General features: G+C 46.9%; 1 protein-coding gene across 5 annotated transcripts; it reads left to right on the top strand.

The window, feature by feature from the left end:
• Positions 1–47: 47 nt before the first annotated feature.
• MFN2 (mitofusin 2) lies at positions 48–12917 on the top strand. Of its 5 annotated transcripts, none has more exons than XM_019541319.1 (18): positions 48–192; positions 2885–2999; positions 3540–3675; positions 4038–4200; positions 4796–4920; positions 5189–5297; positions 5380–5487; positions 5992–6145; positions 6381–6448; positions 6641–6762; positions 7076–7202; positions 8014–8118; positions 8566–8668; positions 9015–9235; positions 9383–9538; positions 11424–11620; positions 11998–12132; positions 12502–12911. In XM_019541319.1, the coding sequence occupies exons 1-18, from the start codon at positions 133–135 to the stop codon at positions 12569–12571; spliced, it is 2274 nt and encodes a 757-aa protein (XP_019396864.1). In that variant the 5' UTR covers positions 48–132; the 3' UTR covers positions 12572–12911. The 5 variants fall into 5 exon arrangements, with proteins under 5 accessions (XP_019396864.1, XP_019396862.1, XP_019396863.1 ...); XM_019541317.1 differs by lacking the exon at positions 48–192 and adding an exon at positions 1913–2013 and having other exon boundaries at positions 2821–2999; positions 12502–12917; XM_019541318.1 differs by lacking the exon at positions 48–192 and adding an exon at positions 1950–2003 and having other exon boundaries at positions 2821–2999; positions 12502–12917.
• Positions 12918–14123: the final 1206 nt, after the last annotated feature.

Here is a 14123-nt window from a genome sequence, read left to right as displayed (position 1 = left end):
CCAGCTCTGTATGGGTTTCCAGGGAGACTGTTCCATTTACTTAAAACTACTAATCTAGGGAGAGCCCCTTTCATCTGGTATGGACAGATGATATGAACCATTAAGAACTCAGCTTGTTTTCCCCACAGCGCAATGACCCTGTTGTTTGCTTGCTCCAAGTCCATAGTTGCAGTGAAGAAGGATAAAAGACACATGGCTGAAGTAAATGCTAGCCATAAGTTTTAAGAGAGAACTTAAAGGGGCATTAAGCTTTTCTTTTGCCATTGTTTTTTTTTTCTTTCTGGATCCATTTACACACACACACACCCCTTGAAAGTAAAAGAATTAAAATGTTTCTATAACAAAAAACTGAATCCAGTCAATTGTTCACTGTCACCAAAGGGATTTTTAATCACTTGAGAAGGTGCTGAAAAGTTGTATGTATTTATTCAATAGATTTAGCTACTTATTTGTTGGGATTTTTCACCTGCCGAAGAAAATGATTGGAATCGGAGGTTTCTTGTGCTTTAGTATTTCACACGATGTAGTTTCAAACAGGAGATTTTTACATTAAAACTTTAACAAAATGATGAAGTGTAAGGAATGCTTTTGAATCTTTAAATATATGTAGTTAATTCTATAAAGGCTGCTTTTTTCTGCGAGTGAATGAAAGCATGCATAGGCCTCTTAGACTGGCATTGTCTGCAGCAAATGATTCAGCAGATGCAGCACAGGAGTATGCAACTTCATATTATGGTTAATTTTGAGGATTTGCATGGTCATTTATCATTATCAATCATCCTGTGGAAGAATGGAGGGGGAATGGTCTTTTGATTCAAGACGTGGAATGGCCTTAGGAAATGTGGGTTCAGATTGCTTTGCTATAGATGTGCTGTGTGATTTTTGTTATCTCTTGGGCCGGGATTTTCAAAATCAGTTGGAATTAGATATCTAAATCTCATATACACCTTTGAAAACCCCAGCCTTAATTTCTTAATACCTCTCTCTCATCTGTATAACAAGGATAATTACATTTCCCTTCCCAAGGTGTTGGTAAGGATGCATTCATTAATACTTGTGAACTGTTCACCTGTTACAGGGCCAAGAAGCTGTACAAGGACTTACTTAAATAGATATCAAGAGCCATACTCAATAGGATGGTGTTTGGGGAACAATAACACATAGTATTTATTTTCATTTCATAAAGAAGAAATAAACCTAACCAGGAACGAGCTGCTGCCTGGGGCTTGGGTTCAGATTCACATTTGTCACGCACATGCATGACAAGGACTGTTTAATCCACCTGACTTCCGCATTTGGAGTAGATCCTCTTGGCATCAGTTTAAATGTACAAAGGGCAGTCCTGTCATTCAGGAGTAGAAATTTTTTAAGCCAGTAACTTGAAAAGAAATAAGGGTTATTGAGCTATCCAGCCAGAGCATAACGAGACTGCCTGGAGGGTTACGGGGTGCTGTGCCTGTGAGAGGCTTGGCGTGTTTGAAACACGGGGTTGGATAACACGATATAGGGCACAGGCCAGGCAAGCCGTGCTAAGGAGTGGAGGGGAATCCGCCCTGCAGTGCCACCGCCTGGGGCCAGCTGCTGTCTCCCCATGAACTCACTGAAACGGAGTGCGCAAGGCTCTGCCCTTGGGCACCAGTGTCTGCAGGCAGGGAGTTGCCCAGCCCAGGCTCAAACGCTCCGGCCTGGCCCCTGGTCGCGGTGGCCTCCCCACGGCCGCCTCCCAGACTGCGCCTTCCCACACAGCGTGACGCCTCGGACCTGCGGTCCCACGATGCATTGCGAACAGGGCCCAAATAGAAGCGCCTCGGACTACCGCTCCCATGATGCATTGTGACTGGGCCAATGTGTGGGCGCCTCAGCCTACAGCGCCCATGATGCATTGCGAGTGGGGCTAAGGCTTGAGCAGGGGTGGGCTGGGCGGGTCGCGGCAGTGATGGCGTAGAAGGGTTCGGCGCTCTCGGATGACGATTCCTGGAGTGTCATGGCGGCCTGGCGTGCAGGACGGTGAAGGTGAGAGGCGGGGCGCAGGGCAACCGGGTCCCGCCGGCTGCAGAGGTAATGGCGCAGCCCGGGCTCCGGCCCGCGGGGGCAAGGCCCGGGGCAGCACGCGCCTGCCCAGGTGTAGGGCTAGGGCCGGGGCCAGGCCGCCCCCTTGCAAGTGCTGTTGGTGCTGGCTCGGGAGCGGCGGCCCCTGCGGGTCTCCTGGTGGGCAGAGGCGGGTTGGGGGGTGGGTGTTGCCAGGGCATGTCCCGGCCGGCTCGTGGCTGCAGGAGCCGGTGCGTTGTTCTCCCCGGAGCGGGTGGCCAGGCCGCGGGGCTGGTCACCAGTGTGGTTGGGCCCTCGGGCGTGGATGCTGTCGGACCCTAAAGGCCTATGCCGGATCGCTCCTGCTGCACTGCTGCTTTCCTGCCCTTGCGGTGTAGACTGCAATAGAGCTCCTCATTTTGGTGCCTTGGGAAGTTTTGTGTCATCCATCGCTGCTAAAGTCTAGAGATCCTTTGCAATATGACTCTAAACGCTGGAGGCTGCAAGTGGGAGTTGAACAGTGTAACAGACCCTATTTGCTCTCCATCAGCATCTGCTTTCCACTGCCATGGTGCAGGATACTGGGCAGATGGACCCAGGACAGTGCTTATGCTCTCAGCTTTCATGAACAAGAGCTCACTTCATCTAGTGTTATAGGGACTTTTTATAACTATAGGATATTATTTGGTGTCTGTTGTTCATGCAGCATTTTATTTTTATGGTTTCTTTTGGTAGGGCCAAGAGTCAGTGTTAGGGGAATTGCATCTTCTCATTAACTTGTTTTCCCCACAGCGCAATGTCCCTGTTGTTTGCTCGCTCCAAGTCCATAGTTGCAGTGAAGAAGGATAAAAGACACATGGCTGAAGTAAATGCTTCTCCGCTCAAACACTTCGTAACTGCCAAGAAGAAGATCAATGGCATTTTTGAACAGCTGGCTGCGTATATCCAGGAAAGTGCCACTTTCCTGGAAGGTAAGCTGTGTAACTTGCTAACACGTGGACAGGAGCGCTTTGTTTATTTCAATACCATAATTGAAAACTTCTTCTATATAAAGGAGTTGTTTGTTTGTTTTTTAATTGCCTTGAATCCCTTGGCTTCTGTCTGTTTAGACAGCTTGTTGCTGGCAAGTTGTGAAGGTCACACATGCCAACCTTTTGGCATTAATAGCTTAAGGACTGGACAGTGGTACATGTAAGGAACTTGGAGGGGTTTGAAATGTCATTTGTGTGCTATTGGAGGGAGTCTGGAGAATAAGGATCTTTTGAGCTCTGAGACTAAGGCGCTGGCTACTGGCAAGTGCCCAGGCTTCAGGACTCAAAACAAAACGTACTTGTGTATGTGACCTTCAAACCAGTCTTGGACTCAGTTTCAATCTCTAAGATCCAAATAAACACCTGGTTAGTTACATTCCAGGGGCATGGATTAGATTCCCTAAATTTCTCAGCTGCCTTGACCATGTGCCACTGATTAATTACTCTGAACTTCAAAGGGGCGTGTTACTATGGTTTCAGAAACTCACAAGAATGTGGAGCTTGACCCTGTCACCACAGAAGAGCAGGTAGTGGAAGTCAAAGGTTACCTGTCAAAAGTCAGTGGCATCAGTGAGGTGTTGGCCCGACGACACATGAAAGTGGCTTTTTTTGGCAGGTGAGTTGGATACGGTTGGTTTATTCCTGCCCCCTACTTGACCTAATAACCTTGGCCTTTGGGATTAAGGCAAGTGAAAAATATTTCTAGGGACATGGATATTCAAATATGACCTGTGAAAATATCTAGTGGTGAATAGCCTTGGTATTCTTGTTTGTCCCCCTGCTGAGTTTGAAAGACATTTTTAAAATAAGAAAATAACAGGCTGCCTTTTGACAGTGCTTTGCCAGCCAGTTGGCTGTGGGGACTGAAGTGGTAATAGTTTATGGAGCTAGCTGGGATAGGGGATTTGAGTAGCTATCTTGTTTAGAGCACAGCAGCATCTGGGAAACCCCACTGATCCATCCTTTGTCTACCCCCAGGACAAGCAATGGCAAAAGCACAGTGATAAATGCCATGTTGTGGGACAAAGTCCTTCCCTCGGGGATTGGACACACCACAAACTGTTTCCTCCGTGTGGAAGGGACAGATGGCCATGATGCTTTCCTGCTTACTGAAGGCTCAGAGGAAAAGAGGAGTGTCAAAGTAGGTGCCCAATTAGTACAAAATAAAAACTAAAAAAAGGACTCTGACCTGATCTGTGTGAACCCTAAGGAGGGAGAACAACTGCTGAAGCAAAAAATAGTGTTGACCCGGGAACAAATGAATGTAAGACTGTCTGTGAATAAATCTAGGCTGGAAACAAAAAAGAAGTTTTGAATCATCAGATCTGTGAGCTTCTGGAGCTGGAATAAACTAAGTAGTTTTAAAACAGAGTTTGCTTAGGTTATGCTGTTATCTGATAGGAGAAGACTGACCTGGATGGCTTAGGACTTTCCATCTAATTCTGTGTTCCTTGTGGAAAGGAATCCTTGTCTGATACAGAAAATCCCAGTTGTGCAGGGAAGGAGCAATTCTTTTACAGGACTGTTCAGAAGTGCGCACCTCTTAACAGAGGTACCTGGCAGATTTATGTTCCTTCACCCAAAGGGGGAAATGTCCCAAAGGTGGGTCTTTGACTTAGTGTTTTCCATGAACAGTTCAGGGCAGAAAACTAAGTATTTTCACTGTTATTGGAAAACTTGTAACACCGCTATCTTTCTTCCCCTCCCCACCAAACTCCACCTGTCTCTTGGGACAGACAGTAAATCAGCTGGCTCATGCCTTGCATCAAAATGAACTTCTGAATGCTGGTAGCCTCGTCAGTGTAATGTGGCCCAACTCCAAGTGTCCTCTTCTAAAAGATGACCTGGTGCTGATGGACAGGTGAGAGATTCCTTTTTACAATTGGAGTTTGTTTGGAAAAGTGATAGGAGTCTGAATAGATATGCACAGGGAGCAACATTTAGCTATTATTTGTTTTCGGTGCTCAGGCTAAGTAACTCCTAGGCATGGTGTAGCCCAAGTATTAGACAGTGGTTGCACTGAACAGCTCTAACCGGCTTCCCTAATACAATTCAGTAGCCTTTTCCCAAAAAAGGAGTATCTTTGAAGTTTTGGAGCTACAGTGACATTTGATTTCTCCTCTCTGCAGCCCAGGCATTGATGTGACCACAGAGCTGGACAGCTGGATAGACAAGTTCTGCCTGGATGCTGATGTGTTTGTGCTGGTAGCAAACTCGGAGTCCACGCTAATGCAAACGGTAACTCCGCGACTGCTTGTTACTGCTCCCTGGCTTTAGGAAGATGCTCAGGCTTTTGACATGGAAGTCTCCCTTTGTCTAGGAGAAGCAGTTCTTCCACAAGGTGAATGAGCGTTTGTCTCGGCCCAATATTTTCATCCTGAATAACCGCTGGGATGCATCAGCTTCCGAGCCAGAGTACATGGAAGAGGTCAGTACTAGGTTTACATGAGTATTCCTCGCTCATGGAATGGATGCTGTCTACAAAAATGGAGGGTGGAGTGGCACTAGGAGATGATTCTTTTATAGTTTACATTTTAGTTACCATAACGTGGAGCCATTTGAGGGCAAAGGGGTTGAAGTAAAAACAGGTTACTGGTTAGAACAAAGCTCTGGGGACACAGCTCCTGAGTTCTCATTGATGCCATTTTTTTTGTCACTTGGAGCAAATGATTTTATGCCTTGGTTGACACATCTGTGAAATGGCTTAGAATATTCACCTGCCTCACAGGGGTCTGGTGGGGCTTAATATGTGAGAAGTGCTTTCAGAGCCTGGGAAAGGTATTATAGAACAGCAAAGTGGAATACCTTTTTCCATTTCTTACTTGTATCACTTACTAAGGCCTGTAGGGCGTGTCTGGTTGTCTCGGCCACTGAAGGCAACGACACAGACTGTCAAGCAGACTGAACAGTTTGCCCTGGATTTCTGCTTCAGGTGCGACGGCAGCACATGGAGCGCTGCAGCAGCTTCCTGGTGGATGAGCTGGGTGTGGTGGATCGAGCTCAGGCTGGGGACCGCATCTTCTTCGTGTCTGCAAAGGAAGTGCTGAACGCTAGGATCCAGAAAGCCCAGGGGATGCCAGAAGGAGGTGTGGAGAACTATCAGCTCTTCCATCGCTCTCGTGTGGAAAAGTAGTGATTGTCCCACTTCAGATAACATGTTGGTGATTGAACTTGGAGCTGGGGTGGGTGATGAGTGAGCTGAGGGCAGGGGATAGAGGCCAGAAGTGAACAGAAAGGTGACGTAGTAGCTGATCTGGAGGCCTGTTTCTTCAAAGACTTTGCCTTCTGGAAGCTTGCCATGCTGACATTGCTGTCCCGCAGGTGGAGCACTGGCAGAGGGCTTCCAAGTGAGAATGTTTGAGTTTCAGAACTTCGAGAGACGATTTGAGGTGAGGGTCATTATCGCACCGCACTCCTGTCCTACTCTTCAGTGTCCTGCTTCTGGGAAGGGGAGATGGGTCTTGTAAACTTAGGTTTTAGCTGTAGCTGTGTCTTGACAGTCAGTGACATGATAAAGCAGGCCTCTGTCAATGCCTTTCTGCTTGCTGCTGGCTTCCTGATGGCTGTCTCCATTTGCGCAGGAATGCATCTCGCAGTCTGCAGTGAAAACCAAGTTTGAGCAGCATACAGTGAGAGCCAAGCAGATTGCAGAGGATGTCCGTCTCATCATGGACTCAGTACATGTTGCAGCCCAAGAGCAAAGGTTAGCGGCTGCGCTCTTGGTGCAGACGAAACTGAACTTTGCACAGACTGTTTTAAGGAGCGAGTTGGGGGCAGCATGAGGGCATTTGCATTTAAAATCTCTGTACCTTAAGCCAAGGTTTCAGGGAAAGGAGGGGGACATATACCAGTAACCCTGCATCTTGTGGACTGCACAGATGGGAAGACATCGCCTATTTGTCCCAGACACTACTTGTGTGTAATGTGTTTTAGCTACTGTCATTCCCTGTCCCAGGAAGAAAATGTTTGTCCTTTTAGCATATCGGAGATGAACTAAACCTGACACTTTCCCACAGGGTTTATTGCCTGGAGATGCGTGAGGATCGGCAGGAGCGCTTGGGCTTCATTGAAAAACAGCTGGAGTTGCTCACCCAGGACTATAAGCTGAAAATAAAACAGATCACAGAAGAAGTGGAGAGACAGGTAAGGGAGAATATGCTAGGCCAGGGCAGCACCACTTGAGGTGGGAGGAGAGGTCCAAAGGGTGACTGAGAAGCAGAGGAGATGCTGAAACTGTGCAGTTGGACCACACAACAGGTTGGACAAGCACTGAGGCCACGTGGCTGTGCCAGAGCAGATGTGGTGGAGCCTTGCTGCTGCTGCTGCTGCAGGATTAATCTGTTCGTTGACACTTTTGAGGAAACTGTTACCAGACTTCAAATATTAGACTTTAGGTAGTGGCACTGAATTCATAAATGCTTGCAGTCTTTAGAGAGAGGACTATTCTTGTTCATTTATTGAGCACAGCAATTTGCAATTTCAAGTATGCATCAAAGAACATCAGAAAAAAACTCTGCCTAAGCTAAGACATTGTTCAGTAAGACAATGACAGAACACGCCAATTAAGCTAACTTCAAATGCAGCATAAGAAGCCAAAAAGACAAGAAAGTCTTGCATAGGTCCAGGTATTCAGAAAGTCTTTCTGGAGGATCTGCAGGTCATCTTAGGTGATGAGGAGATCCCACAGGCCTCATCTTTGCCTGGCTTTTTGTAAGGATCTGCACCCTTTTCTCCCGCTTAGGACCCTCATATATCCCATGATTCATGCATTCAGCATCTCTGTCTCAGGTGTTCCAGTCTCTCATCCTTTACAGGTTTTACTCTGAAATGCAGATATAGTCCCCTGCCTTCTTCCCCTCAACCAGTATCCTAATGGCTGTCTAAAGTTGTCAGGAGGCTTCTTGACTCATGAACTCGTGCACTGTGCAAACTGCGTGACCTTTTTTTTTTTTAGGTGTCCAATGCAATGGCTGAAGAGATCAGGCGGCTGTCTGTGTTAGTAGATGAATACCAGATGGATTTCCACCCATCCTCAGTAGTCCTCAAAGTTTACAAGAATGTGAGTGATGTTTGTGTCCAACATATTGGACCAGTTGCCTAAACAGTCATTTCCTGCTCTAATGATTCAGTAATCGCACCAGCTGTCCAAAATATTAAACATCCTATTAAACAGCCCGGTAGGCTGTATTCTTCAGAGCACTGAAATTCTCTTGCACTTTGTCAGTTTCAGGAAAAAATGGCATCTAGAAAAGGACTTTCCAAACTGATGTCATTTTAGTAATGCATAGTGTTGAATCACAGTGTGTTAGATTAAGTCACTAATGGTTGCTGTTTGTGGTTGTACTTCGCATCACATAGATTAAAGGGATCCAGTCTTTTCCCCAAAACGGACCACATAAGCTCCCTGTGCTGGGGAAAAATGTTCTTTATTTCAGTGAGTCATATGAGGTCACTCAAAGAACTGCAGTTGTCTGGGTTTCCATATAATAAATTCTGTCTACTTCAGGAACTTCATCGACACATTGAGGAAGGCCTGGGCCGTAACATGTCTGATCGTTGCTCTAATGTCATCGCTGCCTCCCTGCAAACCATGCAGCAAGAAATGATAGGTCAGTACAGCATTCAGACCCTCAGAGGTCCATAGACCATTATAGGGAATGAGGAGGGGGAGAAGTTGCCAGAATGATCTCTTCTATAATTAGAAGTAGAAGATTGACTGACTGCTCTCTGGGGCTTCTCACCTTTTGTGCCATCTTTGGTCTTGGGACATTTTCAAATCCTACTTGTGGTCAGATGTTCTAAGTGATTTGTGTGAGAGAGAGAGAGAGAGATTGACGAGGCAATGACCAGCATGATCACAGGATTGAGAGTCCGACTGGTTCCATTCTAACCATCCTAATGAGTGCAACCTTCCCTCACAACCCCCCATCCCCTTCTGACTTTCTGTCCTTACAGATGGATTAAAACCACTTCTCCCAGTCTCTCTGCGAGGCCAGGTAGACATGTTGGTCCCCCGCCAGTGCTTCACACTCAGCTATGACCTGAACTGCGACAAACTTTGTGCCGACTTCCAGGAGGACATTGAGTTCCACTTCTCGCTTGGCTGGACTATGCTTGTGAATAGGTTTTTGGGACCAAAAAATAGTCGTCGGGCCTTGATGGGCTATAATGACCAGGTAAGACTTTCTGAACGTTCAGTGGGTCAATAATGGATAGTGCATTTGCTGAAGATAACAGTGGCTGTCAGTGCTTTGAAATAACTGGCTTCAGCTTGCATTCTCCCTCTTATCTGCAGCATTTTTTTCCTCTTCCTTTCTAATTAGGTTCAGCGTCCTATACCTTTAACCCCAGCGAATCCCAGTCTGCCTCCCCTACCTCAGGGCTCTATGACCCAGGAAGAGCTCATGGTGTCTATGGTGACTGGATTGGCATCACTCACCTCCAGAACTTCCATGGGGATCCTCGTGATTGGTGGAGTGGTGGGTTGAAAAGCCATGGTGTTCACTGGTGGTTGCACTGTTGCAAGTATTTGGACTATAGGCTTCAGGCAGTATCTGCTGGGGTGTTTCCTGTCTATTGTGGATCTCAGAGCAAATCATTGTCTCCCCTTGATGTTCCTTAGGATGGAGTCATTTTCTTGAAACTTAGGATTAGATTCAGGATCTTTCAGATATCACTTTTAAAGCATATTACTCTTGGTGAGGTGAAATATGCTTGTTCTTGGAGAACAAGAGGTTAGAGATGGAGAAACGAAGAGGTTGAAGCTGACATTTTTTTACCAGCTTGATCTTTCCTTGATACCTGTGTGCACTGGGGGTTGTGTGCTTGATACCTTGCAAGGTCAGGTTGTCTGCAATTAACAACATGCATTTTTAGACAGGTTGAGTTGATTTTTTTCCCCCCCACCCCCCTTGGAGGTGTTGGGTCCTAGCACCACCAACTGACTTAGAGGGATACATGCTTAGTAAGGCTGTGTGAAGCTTTGGGTGGCGATTCAATTTGGAGGAGATATGGCACGATTCGGAATCTTTTTCCAAAGATTTGGAGAGCTTTGATTCAGGTAGTCCCCAGTGGCTGCAGCAGGGAGCTGCAGCCGAACTTCAAGATGGTGAACAGGGGCAGGGGAGGGGGCATTGGAAGAGGGGACCATGGAGGGAGCCCCTGCCAGCCCCTCCATGGCTGCCCCACTCACCCCAGCTCCCAGTACTTAAAAAAATAAAAAAAGCCCCGGTGTTCAATAGGTGCTGCCTGGGGGGGGGTCCCTGCTGCCACCCATGCCACATGGGGGGCTCTCCACAAGCTCCCTGGCCCCCCCATGGGTGCCCTGTCTGAGCCAGCTCCAGCCCTTTTTAAGAAAAAAACCCCAAGAAAAGCCCCCGGACTCTCCACTCCTCAAGCAGCTTTGGGGCTTTGGGAGGCTCGTGCAGAGTCCCCAGCATGGTGGGAGGTAGCGGGGATCACCCCCTGCTGGCAGGAGCGGTGAGTGTGGGGCTTTTCCCATTTGTTTTTTTTCCCTTAAAGGGCTGGAGCTGGCCTGGGTAGGGCACCTGTGGGGGAACAGGGAGGGGTTAGGGGGCTCGTGCAGAGTGCCCCACACAACGTTGGGCAGCAGGGATCGCTCTCCCCACCAGCAGCACCTGGTGACCTGGGGCTCTTTTTTTTTCCAAAGAGCCGGGAGCTGGAGCAGCCATTGCTGGGATGGGAGAGCAAGCAAGGGATGGGCCTGGCTGATTCGGAGATTCGTCAGAATTGATTCAGGACAGTGATTTGAATCACCAAATCGAATCACTGTCCCCCCCGAATCAGCTGAATCCAAAGGGAATACTAGCTGCTTCGCACAGGCCTAAATTTGCCTAGTGCTTTTGCAAAGAAACTCAAGATGTCTCAAGTTGGGTACTGACAGTTGGGGACCACTTTTTGAAAAATAAGACATTAGGTTGATCTTAGATGGTGTACTGTACCTAGATCCCTGCCCCAGGCCTATTCCAGTGTCTTGCACTGCTTGGAGACAGAATATGTCTTCAGAAGTGGTCTTCCCTTCAGAAACAGGGACGCTGCAAACAGGAGAGAGATCTCTTTCACTTATAGATGTTTTCCAAATGCCTTGCAAATGTTAGTCTGCACAGCACCCATGACATGCCAGTTGATTGTTAGGTGGGGTTGTTCTCCTTGTATAGAATGGGCAGTAGTAGCAGAGAGGGGTGACTTCCTCAGGCAAAGAGCAAGGGAGGGTTACTACTTGGCTGTTTCTGTCTTGGCAGCATGTGCTTAGAACATACATTTGCTGCTTTCTATTCTATTGGGAGACATTTGCCTCCTTCCGAGCCGGTGACTCATGCCCATTTTCTTCTGTGCTGAGCGCAGGTTTGGAAAGCTGTGGGCTGGAGATTGATTGCACTCTCTTTTGGCCTTTACGGGCTCCTTTATGTGTACGAGCGCCTCACCTGGACCACGAAAGCGAAGGAGAGAGCCTTCAAGCGCCAGTTTGTTGAGTATGCCAGCGAGAAACTGCAGCTCATTGTCAGCTACACAGGATCCAACTGCAGCCACCAAGTCCAACAGTGAGTCTCTTCTAAATAAGAGCATTTTAACGGTACTGTCCATGAAATCTCCCACAGCCACAGAGGTTCACCAGGTTCATTATACATGGGCCTAGCTTCAGGACTGAAAATGTGAACAGGAGCATGTGTGAAAACCCTAGTGCTCATATCAGAGTGCTATTAAGTACTAGTCTTAATGCTTATGACTTTCCTTGAGGTCAGACTTCCAAGGTTCTTGTCACAGTCCAGGAGGTGTAGTAGAAAGGTGCTCTCACTGCAGTCTTTCTGACGAGCATACAATCAAATTATTGCACAGCAGAAGAGGTTTTTGCTGGGAGTTTGGTACTTAATCAGTCTTTCTTTTGTCCTCTCTCTTCCCTCCTCTGCCCATTTCCTAGGGAGCTAGCTGGAACATTTGCTCACTTGTGTCAGCAGGTTGATCTCACGCGGGAAAATCTTGAAGAGGAAATTGCTGCCATGAATAAGAAAATTGAGGTCTTGGACTCATTGCAGAGCAAAGCAAAACTGCTCAGGTGAGATCTCTTCTTCCTGCCAGCAAATCCACATCAGCATGTCCTTTTCTAAAGGAGAAATGGTTCTGTATTATGCAGGGGGTTTCCCTGGACCACACAAGCCGGAATGTGCCCTTGCACTCCAGCCCTGTAGACTCCTCCCACCATTGCTCAGATTGGCAGTAGCCCTGGTCATTGGCACTTCTCAGTAGAGCTGTGGCATGGATTTTAGTTTACTGTAAAGACATTGCTACCTCATAACTCAGCCGGGCTTTCACCAGCCTCTCATACCTCAAACAGCATCTAAGTAGAACAGGCTTTTTCAGATTTGGAGAAGTGAATTTTGACTATCACGCAAGCCGAACTGAGACTTCTTTTTCTTCCTTACAGGAATAAAGCAGGCTGGCTAGACAGCGAGCTCAACATGTTCACACATCAGTACCTGCAGCAGAGCAGATAGTGTGGGAAGTTGAGACAACACCCTCTCTTTTCAACACTCTCTTAACTCCTGCCGAGAGCATGGTGGGTGATGGAGTCCCTCAGAGGCACAAGCATGCGCCCATGCTGTGTCCTTTCATGAAGTGAACGATAGGATTCTGCTTCCATGTGTTGTGTCCAGCCTCTAAACACTACTTATTTATAGGTTTTATTTTTGCCTGCTGGGGAATGAGATGATTCCAGGAGGAATTTCTGCTTCATACATTGACAGGGGGCTTTTTTAATGAAGAGTAAAGTACAGGAGTTGCCATTTTCTTAATCACCAAAGCTGGTGAAGTTCAAATTAATTCTAACACATTTTACATCTTGATGAATTTTTCTGATTAGCACATACCATTGGAACTTGATAATCCAGGTTCAAAGCCCCAAGTTCATGTGTGAATGATAAACAGCTGTTCATCTAAACCCAGATCTCTCACCCCGGGCACACACAGATGCCTATGCTATGATCTTGCCTCACACCTATCCATGCTTTTCCATTGCTCTTTAGTGGCAATCCAGTTTACAGGAGAATCATGGTTCCTTTTCTTTCCATGGAAAAGCATGTGTGTTAGCGGCGGAGAGAATGTTCAGGGCTGTCGACAGAAGATGGATCTCTTCTGGCAGGCTGGAATTTGGATCTTGCTCAAGCAGATTTCTTCTTGTTGGGTTCTTTGAAGCTTTGGCTTCTTTCCCTTAAGTCCTTTAGCATAGAAAAATTTTTGACTTGCCTGCCCCATGTCACTACGTAGGCACATAGTCTGCAAAGACATAGCTGGCTGTTAGGGAGTTAGTGGAACTAATGTTGCATTTGGTAATTTTGGTGTCTTGCTGAGGTATAATAAGAATGTAGAAGCAGCCAGTTGACAGTATTTAAGTAGCTGTGTTGTGAAGTATGGATGTGGGGCTTTTTTAAGAACATAGCTGTCTTTCTGGAAGCAGGCCTTTCAAGTGCCATCACCACTACTTGGCCCTTAAGACAGAGTGATTCCAAGCTGTAAAAGATTTTGTTTTGTAGAGCGCTTCCATGGGATGTTGCTTGTCTGTGCATTAACATGGTTCAGTGTTTTTATTTTTAAGGAAGGCAACAGAATGAAGATGTGCTGATCCAGGGCAGTTCGTGTGGAGTCTGAGAAGCCTGTACTTCTGGGACCCTTCATGCTCAGGCAGCCAGGGTCAGGGTGACCTTTTTTTATTTGTAAGCAGATCAGATTTGGCTTTTGGGTTGGCTCTAAAGCAATTGCTAATTTTCAGTGTAATATGTTGCAATTAGCAGGGCCTGACCATTTTAGCTGAAGTGGACAGAAGTGTTCCTGCTGACTTCAATAAGTGACAGGAATAGGCTCCACCTATGTGTTTCAAAGCTTTCTGCCTGCCAGGCGAGATCCGGGTTGTCTGGTGGGATTTGGGTTTCCCTTGACATCTCTAAGTTGAGTCCCTATATTGCTCTTGACTGTACTGGGTTGACCGTCCTGGTTTAGCATCAAACCCAGCAAAGAAGGGGTGGGTATAAACAGGTTCCAGCTGAATTTAGA

The sequence above is a fragment of the Crocodylus porosus genome, unplaced genomic scaffold, assembly GCF_001723895.1.
Source record: "Crocodylus porosus isolate Cpor-Errol unplaced genomic scaffold, CroPor_comp1, whole genome shotgun sequence".
NCBI classification, from domain to species: Eukaryota; Metazoa; Chordata; order Crocodylia; family Crocodylidae; genus Crocodylus; species Crocodylus porosus.
This window is presented reverse-complemented; position numbering and strand designations above follow the sequence as displayed.